This window comes from Fistularia commersonii, chromosome 28, assembly GCF_037954325.1.
Source record: "Fistularia commersonii isolate RoL2024-O1a breed Wild chromosome 28, RoL_Fcom_v1.0, whole genome shotgun sequence".
NCBI classification, from domain to species: domain Eukaryota; kingdom Metazoa; phylum Chordata; class Actinopteri; order Syngnathiformes; family Fistulariidae; genus Fistularia; species Fistularia commersonii.
Window position 1 is genome coordinate 9741811 of NC_141311.1, and position 15354 is coordinate 9757164.

The 15354-nt window shown below is 47.8% G+C and overlaps 1 protein-coding gene across 1 annotated transcript in view; it reads left to right on the forward strand.

Annotated features, from left to right (window-relative positions):
* The window catches only part of syt3 (synaptotagmin III), a 28785-nt gene that overhangs the window by 11581 nt on the left and 1850 nt on the right, over window positions 1-15354 (forward strand). Inside the window, exons 4-12 of the mRNA XM_086175436.1 lie at window positions 2246-2641; window positions 4934-5072; window positions 5560-5736; window positions 8300-8426; window positions 10571-10789; window positions 11839-11959; window positions 13356-13527; window positions 14066-14195; window positions 15256-15349. Coding sequence (XP_086031562.1) covers window positions 2246-2641; window positions 4934-5072; window positions 5560-5736; window positions 8300-8426; window positions 10571-10789; window positions 11839-11959; window positions 13356-13527; window positions 14066-14195; window positions 15256-15345 — 1571 coding nt within the window. The 3' untranslated portion in view covers window positions 15346-15349. The remainder of the gene's footprint in view (window positions 1-2245; window positions 2642-4933; window positions 5073-5559; window positions 5737-8299; window positions 8427-10570; window positions 10790-11838; window positions 11960-13355; window positions 13528-14065; window positions 14196-15255; window positions 15350-15354) is intronic.

Here is a 15354-nt window from a genome sequence, read left to right on the forward strand (position 1 = left end):
CTCCTGCCCTCTTCCTCCCCCTTCCTCCAGGAGAAGGGGTGTCCATTCCACTATGTGCGCCAATCTGTTTTCATCCCTCACTCGCCATCTATCTCTGCTTCCCCCCCTCCCCACCTCCTCCTGCATTTCTCCTGCCCTCATTTCCTCGCTCCCTTCCATCGCGTTCACCTCGCCGTGGCCATCTCCATCACCAGACCTCCTCCTGCCACCTTCTGTCCGTCTACCCCTCCGTTCTCCCTCTGCTCCTTGTTGTTCCAATTTGTTCTCGTCGACACCTTCAATCCCTCCCTCCAATCCCCCCAAACTCACCCAATCATATCTTTTGAATGAGGCCTGATGAACGACGCGAGCGGACAGATGAATAATTCAGCGCAAGCTGGGAGAGGAGCGACGTAAAGGTGACGTTTGGGGGGGAAAGGGGGGTTTGCCGGTAAGAGGGGGAATGAAGCAATATCCCCAGAGGCAGGCGACGGGGGGAGGGGCAGTGTGTGTATGTGTGTGTATGTCTGTGTGTGTGTGTGTGTGTGTGTCTGTGTGGGATGGGGGTGAACAGCCGTGGTTATACAGGGGAATGAGAATAACGGGTGACACAATAAAACAATAGCTACTTGCAAAATATATTCCGCAAACATTTGACCTCTGATACTCTAAAGTGTGCATTGTGTGCATGCGTATGTGTGTGTGTGTGTGTGTGTGTGTGTGTGTGCTCATCATGTTTTCCCAGTGCCTCCCCCCCCCCCCCCCCCGCCCCCCAGTCTCTGTCACATATCTCTGTTTGACTGACAGGTAAACTGTCCAGGTTAAGCCTCTCTCCTGCCCCTGTCTCAGCTTGGATTGGCCCCTTCCCCTGTGAGCAGATGAAAAAGTTCATAAGAAGTTAATTTTTAAGGATATTTGTGCCCTATAATTTAAAGAATCACCTAATTTTTTTATTTTATTTTTATCTTATTTAATTTTTATTCTATTTTATATATTATTTTATTTTTATTTCTTTATATCTCCGATTTTTGATGTTTTTTTTTTCAATTTTTCCTATCACTTCTTACAAACGCAGAATATTTCTCACAAAACATCCTGGTAATTTCCTAGAGAACAATCTGTAAACATAATGTAAAACTAATTGAGAAATATGATCATATTAAACAAAAAAAGGGCCGATTCTTAACAGGAAAGTAGCTGAAAAATTAGCCGAAAAGTCAGGGGGAACATCCGAGGTGCTTTTCCGGATTAGTTTCTGGATTTAAATCGTGCGTGACGAAAAGCAGAACCTCTGTATTCTCTATCAAATCTGAGCCCCGACGCCTCGTGTCGTCCATCAACTCAAGCCAGGGGCCGCCGGTGTCATTTCGCATCCCCCGTGCTGTAATCACGCCTGGTCTACTTACAGTTTATGAATATTCATGTTCTGGGCGCCGAGGCTTCTGCGATTGGTCCTTTCTGTCGACAGTCACGAGACCCAACACAAGCTATTTATAAAAAGACTTCAAATGGCTCCAGATGATTATAAATATTCATCTTGTCTGCCGATCTATTAATATGCGCGCCGTATTAATAGTGTATTTACACAGTTATAAATGCTCGTGGAGGCTTGTGTCACAGGGTCTGATGTGTGCACGCACGTGCACCGCGGACGGGCCGGCGAAAGCTCTCCAGCTCATTTCATCCCTTTTTATTCTGTCTTTAACTGTCCAGCGCTGAGGCGGCTTCTTCCATTTTTTTTTTTTTTTTTACCCTGCCATACTTTCTCCCTTGGATAAGCCCCCCCACCCCTCCTCAATCCCCCCAACAGCCCCTCATATGCGATCCCTGAGCCGTTGCAGATTAAAAGGCTCATAACGGAGAGGAAATGCGAGATGACACTGCGTGGAGACATCACTCTGGGTGTTTCCAGCCCGTTTTAATTGTTTGCACACCCCACAGCCCCATCCCAAGCCCGGAAACACACACACACACACACACTCCTGCTCCCCTCGCCCCCTCGCCTCCTCTTTCCTCTAAGAATATCCAGCGCGTTAATCTACGCCCCAATTTAGCCTGAGCGTATGAAATGATTTCCAGGGGATGTTTCCACCTCCAGCCTGTTCCCTACTTTGTGACATGTGGCTGGGAGCTGTGGGGAAGGAGGTTTGGATTTTGGAGTTCCACCTGGTCCGAAGAATGTAGCGTTCATATTTTTCAGCTAAAGTCATCAAAAGTGCTCATGAGATATTTAAATAACAAGTTTCTACGCCTCTCTCCCCGGCAGAGATCTCCGTCAGCCTGCTGTCCGTCATCGTGACCTTCTGCGGCATCGTCCTCCTCTCCGTCTCCCTCTTCGTCTCTTGGAAGCTCTGTTGGCTGCCATGGCGGGACAAGGAGGGCGGCGGGCTGAGCCTGACGTCAGGCCTCCTGCCCGGGAGCGCCGGCGTGGGAAGCCTCGGGGGCGCCGGCGGGGCGTCCTTCCTGCCGCCGCTGCTCCAGAGGAAGGAGGGCCAATCGTCGTCCTCGCTCTACCCGTCCCTGGGCCAGCAGGGCCAGCACCACCCACACTTCTCTGACCTGGTGGGGCTGGAGAGGGGGGAGGGCGGAGGCGTGGTGGGGGGGGCGCACGAGACCCAGGAGCACTCGTACCTGGACATGGACTCGTACCCCAATAATGCCGGTGAGTGACACCGCGCCTCACATTTGTCCCACACGGCGGCTCTGACGAGGATCGAAACTGTTCTCATGGAGACGCAGGTCGTTTTTTTAGATTCACCCGCCAGTGAAGTACTTCCTGTTTACTTCTGTGTCATGTGACAGCGTGATTAAGAGTCCTGCCAGAAGATTGACTGCTTCATTATCTGCACGCTAGCGTTCGTTCGTTCATCAAACCTTCATCAATTTATGAGCGAATCGTGTGTTTTTAGCCAATTGTCATTAATCCTGATTTAATATCACTAACTCACAAAATATATATATTAAATATCAAAGCGAATGTTCTCTATCCATCATTCTGTCCCCTTCTGTCCTTCCGCCACCTGTTCTCCATTTTTCTTTCGTTTGTTCTATTGTTCCTCTGTTCTGTTGTTCCAGGTTCTACCTGTTCGTCATTCTATTATCTATCTATCTATCTATCTATCTATCTATCTATCTATCTATCTATCTATCTATCTATCTATCTATCTATCTATCTATCTATCTATCTATCTATCTATCTATCTATCTTTTGCTCTTTTGTTCTTTTCTTCCATACAGTTCTATTTGTTATATAAATATATATGTATATTTATATACATACATAGTATACACCCACACTGATACTAGTGTATACACTGAGTATACACCCCCCCAGCCCCCCCCCCATATATAAATATATTGCTCAACAAAATAAAGGGAACACTTAAAAAACACATCCTAGATCTAAATGAATGAAATATTCTTATGAAATACTTTGCTCTTTACAAAGTTGAATGTGCTGGCAACAAAATCACACAAAAATGATCAATGGAAATCAATTGTATCAACCCATGGAGGTCTGGATTAGGAATCACACTCAAAATTAAAGTGTGAAAACAAACTCCAGGCTGATCCAACTTTGATGTAATGTCCTTAAAACAAGTCAAAATGAATCTGTGTTGCTTCCTGAGTGGACACTATGATTTCACAGAAGTGGGATTGACTTGGAGTTACATTGTGTTGTTCAAGTGTTCCCTTTATTTTTTTGAGCAGTATATATACACACAAATATATTTATATATTAGATAGATATACAGGTATATTACATATATTATGCATAGAGAGAGAGAGAGAGAGAGAGAGAGAGCAATATACACAGATATAGACTACATGTATGTTGGACATTGGAGGGCAATACATATAAATGTATTGCTGGCTGATACCTTGCATGGCAGCTCTGCCGCTATCGATGTGTGAGTGTGTGAAAATGTGATCCAGTGTAAAGTGCCTTCGAACCGTGGTTTTTGAAGTGAGTGGGACCATTTACCATATGTGTGAGTGTATAAATATATCTGTCTATAAATACACATGTGTATACATACGTATGTATGTATGAATTATATGTTTGTACGTACACACACACACACACACACACACATATATATAATGTGTGTGTATGTGTTTTTGTGTGTTTGTATATAAATATGTTGTAAATTAAAAAATTAAAAAGCTTATTTCCCATCAAACCAGAGCAGATAAATTATCAACTACCTTTTTACTACACGTGATCAGCTCTACTTCAGGAGGCGGCATGTTTTTCAAAAGTTCTTCCTAAATGTGTAGTGTTTTAGTGCATGGTAACCGCATCTGTCTGAAGGTAATAGACACATCCGAAAGCTAAAAATCTATTTATTTCCGCGAGCGTGATCAAGCCGACAATCAGTAATCGGATCTGCAAGGAGTCAGACCTACTCTGGGATTTCAAAATAAATGACTTCCTGTCCCATCTCATTCAAAACGAAATCCTCAGTCCTTTGTTGGTCTCTGCCAGCTGCTGCAGAAAGATATTTCATCCGGCCCTGGAATTAGCTGCTTTCCAACATTTGCCCAGAGCTCTTTAGCCAGAAACATCGGCCCTCTTTCTTTCCTCGGAACAAAAACTGAGGCGGATGAGAGCGGCGCCGCGGAGCCAAAACGGTAAAATGTCACGAAACCCGCGGAACTAGAAGACAATGAGCCGCAAAGCTGGCGAGCGCTGCCAAGCCGGCTTATCGCCCTCCAACCGCCGCACTGCCATTTTCAGCAGCGGCGGCAGGGAGGCCAGCGAAATTCAAAAAAAAAAAAAAACAACGGCCACTTTCACAACGCACTACCATTTAGAAAAAAAACATTCTGACAGCCCATTCCAAGGGTTAAATCACTCCCTGCTCAATCAATGCGAGCCAATCGATGTGATCAATGAGAACATGGAGCGAGATGTTTTCTCACTGAGGAGAATCTGTCTGTTTTTTTTCAGGAACCCTAAAGCTGAGCCAGACGTCCCCGGATGTGCCCAATTCGGAGGGCGGCGTCGGGGGCGGCGGCGGAGGTGGGGGCGGCGCCCACCCCCACAAAGATCTGCCCAACGCCCACTCCCAGCAGCAGGTCACCTCGCGGTCAGTCCAACGATCCGATTCGCTTGTTGTTTAAATGCGTTTATTTGTCGGAGGACATTTTCATACAGGTTAGATACGGATTCCTGTGAGCTTTCACGCGGATCATGTGACCCACGGAGAGTGGGAGGCCTGGCAGGTCCAGATGGGTTCTGCGGTTTCATCCTAGAGCGGAGCTTCTGGCGCTCAAAGCATCATCTGCTCTTGTTCCATCATCCGCTCTTGGAGATGTTCACGTCTCGAAATTTTGCTCTTCGGCTTCAGACATGTATTTTTGTGAGCGGGAGGATCACAATCGCAGGAGGTTCAGGTGCTAAAGCGAGACGTCCAAACCCTCATTCACACCCTCATTGTATCTCACAGAAACCAGAAACATCCAAGATAAATACAGAAACAACATCTCGGTTTTCAGTTTCACTCATTTTTGAGATTTCTGCTCCACATCCCATAACCAGCTCTCCCCCCCCCCCCACCGTTCCCCTGCCTCCAGGCCCAAGCCCATGACTCACCAGCTCTCCAGCCCAGACTTCCACGGCGAGGAGAAGGAGCAGGTCACCAGCATCGGGCAGATCAAACCGGAGCTCTACAGGCCCAAGGGGGACCAGGGCGAGGGCAAGCAGGGCGACACCTGCGGCAAGATCAGCTTCCTGCTGCGCTATGCCTTCAAGTAGGTCCCCCCGATCGGGCAAATATTTATGGAGATGTGATTTTTCTATCTCATTTCTCCTCCTTCCATCCCAATGTTGGGTTGATGTTGCAACATGATGACGTTAATCATTATTTTCAGGGTTGCATGTGTCTTCTGTGTTCTCCCCATGTTGTCCTGCCTCGGTTCCCTCGAGTTTTTTCTCCAATAGCAGCCAGCGGTTTTATTGAAGACTCTAAATTGTGCATAGGTGTGGATGAGAGAGAGCCTCAATATGATTGACAGGTGACCTAATCGGCTTAAGCCCCGCCTCTCCTCCCACGCGGCCAGGAACACAAAGCCTCTCGTCCCGGCACATTACATCAGCAAATGTTTCTCGGACATGAAGAACACCTCACCTTTTATTGAGTGCGTCATCGGCAAAACACCAACCATGATTCGGCATAATAGTATCAGCTTAAATTTTTAAATTCCATATCCCCCCCCCCCAGCGACCTGATTTAGCTGCTACTTCCTGTTTTACCGACTCAAACAAATTCCCTGCGAACTCGTCGCTTCCTCCACCGAGCCCGACTCCCTTTTCTCCCCTTCGTTATTTAAATTCACGACTCTTCCTTTTTATTTCAAACTCCTGGAAAAAAAAAAAAGGGAGGAGTGAGTCTGCACTGTTTAATCATTTAGTGGAAAAATATTTGTTACTTGCCTGCAGCGTTGTGACGTTTTACACTCCACCTCATTTCAACTCCCCTCCCACTCCCGCCCCGACTGAACGCCCTCAAATCCAAAGGTTCAAACACCTTTTTAAATCAAACGCAATGTTTGTGTCCAGGAACCACACAGAATCATGAATATTGAAGAATTGCTCTTTCAGGGACCCCAACTCCCCTTTAAATACCCCCCTCCCCTCCGTGAGCTGTGAGAGGACATGCTATAAATCTGTCTGTTACTGTAAGTAAGGGGGGAGGGGGCGTTTGTGGGTCTGTAGAAACATTACAATGGCAGAAAGTGCTGATGGTCGGGAAAGAAAAGGAGCGATTCACTCATGAATTATAAATATGGAAAGGGGGGGGGGGGCAGTTTAAGCGGCGGCCCCTGTCAACATGCTGCCTTATGGCCTGAGTTACAGAGAATCAGCAATGGAGCTGGGGAAGGGTGGGGGGAGTCCGGGTGGGGGATCATAATGAAAACTGTTCATGTTCCCTCCTTCCTTGTTTGTTCAGTCACGTGATGATTTATCTCCCGCCGCAGTCGCGCCATCATCGCACCACGGCAGGGGTGGAGGGGTGTGTGAGAGCGGGGGGGGCGATGATGGGGGGGGGGAATGATAATGTGACCGTCGGAACAACAGTGTCGGTCTTTCACGGATCCTCACGGGAAAAGGTCTTTCAATCGGCAGTCACATTAAAACCTGACACATTTCCGCTGTGGGAAGAACACCCCCCTCCCTCACACACACACACACACACACACACACACAAACATAGGCTTGTGAATTCCACCACTGTGCTCTGGCACCCTGAAAGTCTGACATTGGCTGCACGCCGCGATGGTGTCGCTGTACACGCAAACCTGACGGGAGGGGTGGGAAAATCCAACAGCGGCTACGGTCACGCTTTCTCCCGGCGTCACGTGATCAGATCTCAGGTCCGATCTCACGATCAGACGTGCAGAGACATACTCGGGGGGGTTTTATCACGTGGTTGACCCCCTGCGATCTGAGCGACGGCGGCGGCCATGTTTGTCCGATCGCCTTAATTGGTTGTAAACATGTGTGGGGGAGGGGGAATCAGCTCGGGGGGGGGGGGGGGGGGGGGGGTCATGACTGGCCCTGACGTTCGGGGCGCGCTCGCGGGGCAGTTAATGAAGCGCTGACACGCCGCCTAACGAAGGGAGACACCGACTAACAAGCTCTGATTAACACCCGCCATCCCCCCCCCCCCCCCCCCTAATTAATTTCACAATAAACCGCATGGCCATCTCCAGATAGGGCCGCCGTGTTGTTTGTGCGCAATGCGAAGACCGGCGTGCATCCGCGCTGTTGGCGCGAGGATCAAGAAAACAAAATAAAAAGGCCTCAGATGTGAGAATATTAAAGCGATAATGATTTTTCAAAATAAGAGAAAATCCTCTTCTATTTTCTGAAAGGAGACGATTATCCTTGAAACGTCGATCCTGAATGAAGCAGATAATTATCAGCCTTTCACACATACTTAATCCAGAGCAGATGCATGAATATTATGGGGTGTCAGCTGTGTCAGACTGCACCGGATATAGATCTCATACAGCAAACCTGTTTGGTGCCTGCATTGGCTACACTGACGCCCCCACTGGCTCAATAACCCCAGTTACACACACACACACACACACACACACATTCATGAGCAGTGTGCAACATTGTGAGGGAACACATTGTATTTATGCCTGTGTGTGTGTGTGTGTGTGTGTGTTTAATGTGAGCTGATCCAGCCTGGACCTTGGGAGGAGGGGTAATCCTACCTGATATGGCCCTGAGAACTATTATTATAATAATTTATTGATTTGTATTGTGTGTGTGTGTGTGTGTGTGTGTGTGTGTGTGTGTCAGCACGGAGCAGCTGGTGGTGAAGATCCTTAAGGCTCTGGACCTGCCGGCCAAAGACGCCAACGGGTTTTCCGACCCGTACGTGAAGATCTACCTGCTGCCTGACAGGAAGAAGAAGTTCCAGACTAAGGTGACCTTCGGAAACCCCGAGCCTCTGCTCGAAAACAAAGATTCGTAGAGAAATCACTCACAAATGTAAAACCCAAATCCATCCGACTCGAACGTCGACCGCCGGCGAAAGGAGGGCGTTTCCTCCGGGTGTCCCACGCAACGGCTGGCGTCCCGCCGGGCCGCTCAGAGCAGAGACACCATGCAGGGGCGAACCGGCGGGGTGTCGCCGATGAAGGACGGAGACGAGGCTCCGTCGGTTTTGAAATCCGTCCCCTCTGGTGTCTTCTTTGTCGGCGCGTTTCCTGCGGATCACAAAGGCACCTTCAGCTGCGGAGGAGCTCCTGTCATTCGCAGAGCGCTCTGCCTCCTTTTGTCTGCAGTGTCTGATTTCATTTCAATCAAGCCATTTTTTTTTTTCCCCACACCGCTCCCACCGTGCCGTGCCTCGGCGAATTGATAATCAGACACCGGGGGGCGTCGCCTCTTGTCTGAGAAGAACTGAGCTTGTGTCACAGTTTAGTTTCCGCCACGCCACGTTTATTCCGCCTCCGCTCACGGCAAATAGCAGCCCGCAACTTGGATCACCAAGTAATTCGGCATGTGTTGGAGTTGCTGCTGCCACGTGACGGGGGGGCAGCGTACCTCTCATCTCCCCCCCGACAGACATATTAATCAGATTTATTTGGTGTGTTACGGAGGCAACGGGCCGGAGGGAACAGCGGTTTCCACGGCGCCATCAAAAAAAAAAAAAGAAAATAACCGGTCCTCTGATTTGGTCCGAGCTCGGATTCGATTCCGCAACCCGGGCGTAAAGGTGGAATTCAATTTTTTTTCCTTCTTGCCACGACAACACGCCGGACCGCTGAGGGAAAGGTTGATTATTCCTCCTCGGAGACATTTCAGCGGGCGCCGTCGTTTTGCCCTCCTCTCTGGAAGGCCCCGTCTTGATCTGGTTTCTGAAGGAAAATGCAGATCAATTCAAAGAATCAAAACAAACAACCGTGACATTTAGACGGAGTGCGATCTGTTTTGAAGCCGGCAAGAACATGTAACAAATCCTTCAGAGGGTGTAACTTATTCTATTCAAAAATATTTTTATTTTTGAATTTACAGATCAAAGAAAAGGAGTGTATAAAAAAAAAAAACAATAGCGGTTCCAGAAAGTGACGTGTTCCACATTTCCAGTTTGGTTTTGACAAAAGGGAATATTTGGCTCGTAGGGAGAGCCGACAAATTTAATAGGCGTTGTCGTAGACAGTGTGTGTGTGTGTGTGTGTGTGTGTGCTTGTGTGTGAGGGTGAGTCTGTGTGTTTGCGTGTGTATGTTATGGGAAGGTGCTTTCAAATAGATTTCTCAACAAATAACGAATTGTGACGTGTGACAGGTTTAGTTCTGTCAAACCGTGTCGCGTTGACAATTGTGCGCAGAGAATTAGCTTAAAACCACGCTAATTTAGCCGCGGACTCTGTTCCGTATCTGCCCGTCAACCAACAGCCTGATTTCTTGGCTGTGCACCAAATATCCAAAGGCCTCTCTGAGAAAAAGTTGGCGGTTTGTGCAGTATTCTAAACTGTATCATCACTAATTTATGATGTATATGTGGTTCTATTTCTCGTAGTTTTCTTCAACGGCCAGTGGCTCTATAAATCTGTATTCTTACGCAGAGCGGTAACACTCACTGGCTAAAAACAACCAGAAGTTGTCAAATCATTGTTTCAAGGTCTCCAGACATCAGAGCTTGTTACTTGACAGAATATACTAACTTGAAAATGCTGTGCACGTCATGTCTCCTCAGAGCATTGTATCCGATAGCTGGCTTTTTAGCGAGCCTGGTGCTGGGTTTAGCTAGCCAGCCGAGCGGCGGGAGCTCCCAGGAAGGGCAGCCCGAACACCCGAGGTTTTAGATTTGTGAAAATCCACGGATCTCGAGTATTTTTGTCTTCGAGATGTGTAAAGCCTTTTTTTTTAAAAAAACCCTGTTTTCATCATAGTGACCTTCAAGGAAAAGCTGTGAACAAAATAAAAAAAACATGTCCAGAATATCTGCCAGAAATTTAAGAAATAAAGTTATATGTTTCCAAAACGGGCTAGGATATTTTTGTCAGGAGCACTAGCGTGTTAGCAGAGAAGTGCTAATGATGCTAACATTTTCTCCTATGGCAGGTCCACAGGAAAACCCTGAACCCCGTCTTCAATGAAACCTTTCAGTTCGGCGTCCCGCTGAACGAGCTACATTCCAGGAAGCTGCATTTCTCCGTTTACGACTTCGACCGCTTTTCCCGCCATGACCTGATTGGCCAGGTGGTGGTGGACAACCTGCTGGACTTCAGCGAGGGCAGCGGCGACAAACCCGTCTGGAGGGACATCGTGGAGGGCACAGCGGTACGCGTGAACACAAATTAGCAACTTCAACTAGCTAAAAGTAGCTTAAAGTAGCACTAGCCTTCTGTGTTAGAAGGCTAGTGGTTAACATAGCGCTAGCATTTTTCACCATTTGCTACCCCATTGTAGCTGATAAATATGCTAAATCCCCTGTGACATGAGGTCATATTTTCAAAAATATATAAGTGCAGAGATTTTATGAGAATAAAACCGAATGTAAGAAAAACTAATTTTGAAATTTGAACCAAATGATTGAATATTGACTCCAAACAGAAGCTAAAAGTGCTCATCTCAGAATAAAAGTCCAATTTATAATTACTCGCACATTAAATCCCTCAATCCATCAGATAATAACCCACAAAGGACTACAAACAAGTGGAATATCCAGCTAGCAAAAGCTTTTTTATTTTTCTTTCTTTCTTTTATTTTTCTCTAACGTGTCACAGCGGGCTTAGCGAAGCCTCTCATTCCCGTAAAACCGAGCGGAAACCCCCGGGCGGTTGCGTTTCGAAGCTCGCGGTACAGATTAGCAAAAATATAAAAACAACACTTTGGCGTTTACAAAATCCAGTTGTCTAAAAGATTTGTAGTGTGTTGTCACGCAGTCTGCCCTCATATCACAAGATGACACAAAAACACACACGCACGCTCTCTCTGAGAATATCAACAGAAATGGTTGGAAAATAAGTGAGAAACAACTTTTTTTTAAAAAACCAAATAAGTTCTCGGACGGCTAATTTGTTAAATTCAACAGCGTTTAGATCAGCGAGGCTCCGAAGGGTCAACGTTGGTTGGTTGTGACCTGAATCCTGCTGATGACACACACACACACACACACACACACACACACTGGGGGACATTGACAGATTGCCATGTGATTTATTTACAGTGACGGCACGTCCCCTGTGCCTAAACACCCTGTCCGTTCAGATTAGGACCGGGCCGTCAGCCCGCCGCTCTTTTCTCTGCAGCCTCGCTACAAACACACTGATATCTTATTGTCTCTTATTGTCATGACATGCGTGTGTGTGTGTGTGTGTGACCCGCAGGAGAAGGCCGACCTCGGGGAGCTGAACTTCTCACTCTGCTACCTGCCCACCGCTGGCCGGCTCACCGCCACCGTCATTAAGGCCACCAATCTCAAAGCCATGGACCTGACCGGCTTCTCAGGTAGGAGGACGCAGGGGAGCGGCTCGCGTTTCGGGGGAAATGGGGCGCACAGACGCTCCGATAAGCCAATCGTATCGGGTGTTGTAAAATACCGCGGAGATGTTCGTCAAAAACGGACCGCGGAGAATCCCGCGGGAAGGACAGATTGAGCTCCGCCAGCTGCCACTTATCGCAAATAAAGAGGCGGCGAGCGCTGTGTCTCAGGAGGGGATTGAAATCCAAATCTGAGGAGATTTGCAGTTACCTCCTCAGCCCACCGCCTGGAGATAAGCCTTATCTTGGATCCTGACGCGAGAGCAGCATTCGCCGTTTTGGGTTTCCGGCGGGATTCAGCGGCTGACTTGTCATTCCGCGCCGGCTCAAAGTGAGCGCAGCGGCGGGCTGACCCTTCAAAATAAAACCGTTGTATGGGTTTTGGGTTCTTTCTGTGTGTTCTCGCCATATTCTCCTGTCAGTGGGTGTGAATGAAAGGGCGAATGTCTCTTATTTGATTGACAGGTGACCAAACCACGTTTAAACCCCGCCTCTCGCCACCTCTCCCCCGGCAAAAATCAGATCTTCCTTTATTTTCACTGCCTTTTCAAACGCCAAGCTTACCGGCCTGATGAGGAATGAAGGGGGGGCTTCAGTGGATGTCGTGACTTTCATCACCATGGTTACAGTGAAGGCAGCTGACCTTCATCACTAGACATGAGTCAGTGTCCGGCGACTGACGGGTCTCCACGGCGAATAAAAATTGCATCCTCAGGGCTGAACGTTTGGGTTTGAGAAACTTTGAGAACCCAGTGACTCAGGACAGAGCAGGATGTGGGCCGTCCGTCGGCGCCCCGTTCCTCGACCCTGGACACACACAGTGTCTTCAGATCGAGCGGGTTTTAACCCCGAAAATCCTCCCCGCGGGCGTCTCCTCGCGGGGATCCTAGCATTTTACTGCGAATGTTGTGAAACTTGTGGAAAAAATAGAGGCTAAACAGGACGGATTAAAAAAAAAAAAAAAAAAAGACATTAATCATATCCAAGAAACATCCGGAATAGTATTGTTGTTAGTAATAACAATACGCTGGAAAAGGATTTCTGACTAAGCGCCCCCCCCCAACCCGGGATAAAAATGAGCGTATCATCGTCACGCTGATCCCGAGATGATTGCTTTGCGTGAAAGACGCTTAAAAAACGCAGAATAGAAACAGAGCCGGCGGGTGTGTGTTCCCTGCCGGCTGCCGTCGCCGTAGCGATGGATGACGGAGTGATTCAACCTGGGCCGCCTTTGCGCTCTTAATCCTGCTATGCCGAGATGACTCCATTTTCACGCCCGTGTTTCTTTCGCCTTTTTAAAACGTTAAAGATGCAGCTACCCTACCTCAACCTGAGCATCAGTCTCACCCCCATCTCCCCTCAGACCCCTATGTGAAAGCCTCCCTAATCTGCGACGGCCGCAGGCTAAAGAAGAGGAAGACCTCCATCAAGAAGAACACGCTGAACCCCACCTACAATGAGGCGCTGGTGTTCGACATTCCCAATGAGAACATCGAGAGCGTTTCCCTCATTATCGCCGTGATGGACTACGACTGGTGAGTGCAGCTAAGCGTCTTCGCCGCCATGTTTAGCACGGCGGGGGAGGAGGGGCTTCTTCGACCACCCCAACCTTGACCCTCATGAATATGCATGATTTATGTTAATGCACAAGGAGGTTTATTTTTTTTTTAATATTTTTGTCTTCTTTGAGTAGGGACAGTTGGCGAACTGACGTTCATGTGTGCTCGCGCATGCCTCTTTGTGTGTGCTTATGCGTGTCGATGCACCGCCTCCTCGTAATGCTGTCTGCCCTCCATTTGGCATCTCCGTCGGTGTGTGTCGTCGTCGCGGCGCTTGCACCCATTTCTACGGCGACATCCATCTTTTGCCTTGTGCACGGCTTTGTTTGTGCCTATGTGTGTGTGTGTGTGTGTGTTTGCTAGCTGCTACTCAGCACCCCTCCCAAGCCGCTGCACTCCGCTCTCAGTACTCAAGGTTGATAAATGAGGCTCCTCTTGTCTGTTTCTTACAAGTGCTGCCTGTCCACCTTCACCCTGTTCCCCCCCCCTCCTCCCTGTCCTTGTTTCTGCCCAGCATCGGTCATAACGAGGTTATAGGGATGTGTCGTGTGGGCAGCGAGGCTGACGGCCCGGGGAGGGAGCACTGGGCCGCCATGCTGGCCAATCCGCGCAAGCCCATCGAGCACTGGCATCAGCTTGTAGAGGTAATGTTTGCACATGACTATGTGTGCACTCGTGGGAGTGAGAGCATGATCATACGTGTGTGTGTGTGTGTGTGTGGCAAGTCTTGCACAACATGTGTCACATTCCATTTGCTTGTTGACAAGACATGATGGTGTAATTAATTGATAATTACATGGTAATAATCATAATCAGATGTAATAAGAGATCCACGGGCATATGTCGGACCGGTCAGGTCAGGTGTTGATGATTTTTTTTTTTTTTTTTTTTTTATTTAAAGGGTTAGAGTAGAGGGTCTGGATACTGGCAGGAGTCTGGATGTGATGATTGTTTATTTCGCAGGATGCAGTGTAGGTGAGAGAGCAGCACGTGTCTCACAGCAGGGGGCACTGTTGCCAAATCTAGAGGCTCCGCTAGAATGTTTTCCGATATCGAGGTCCGACTGGCAAAGTGTTTAGTCGGAAAAACTCCCCGCAAAATCCAAAAAAACACGTCAAACGTGAATATACCCTTTGAACAAAAAGGCCTGGGGTGTTTTTTTATTCACCATTTATTTTCACGACTGAGCCTCTCTCAGCACAGTGGGTGATCAGTGGAGCATCAGGAGGACGCAACACTCAGAAGGACGATCGGGTCGTTTTGTTTTCGAATAAAAGTACAATATCAACTGCATTTCGGGAAGGACGTTAGTAACTTTGTAGTAAAACGGTCATTTCTACGGGATTAAACCTTTCAATTAAAATTAAATCTCACATTTATCTGCTAGCATTGATGGTTTTAATCCCGTTCATACGACTGTTTTAAAGCCTTGTTAATATTAAAGATGTGTTTTTATTAATTTGTTTTATGTTTATTTGTGTCACGATTGTAGTGAGGGTCCACTAATCTGAGGTGCCTATGAATTGGGACATTTCATCTCTTGTCTATCACGTCCCCTTGATAAGTTATATAACAACCCTCCCCTCCCTGTCCAACCTTTTTTTTTTCTAATATTTTTAAAGGAGTCTCTCTGCGATGACTTTGATTCAAGGTTCCTCTCGAACAGCGCCAAAGCCCACTCTTCTTTTTTTTTTTTTCTTGCAGGAAAAAGCTATCGGCACATTCGTGTCAAAGAACGAATCGGCGGCCTCCCCGAAGCCGCACATCGTGGTGGACAGTCCTCACTCCGACTGAAACCGTGAG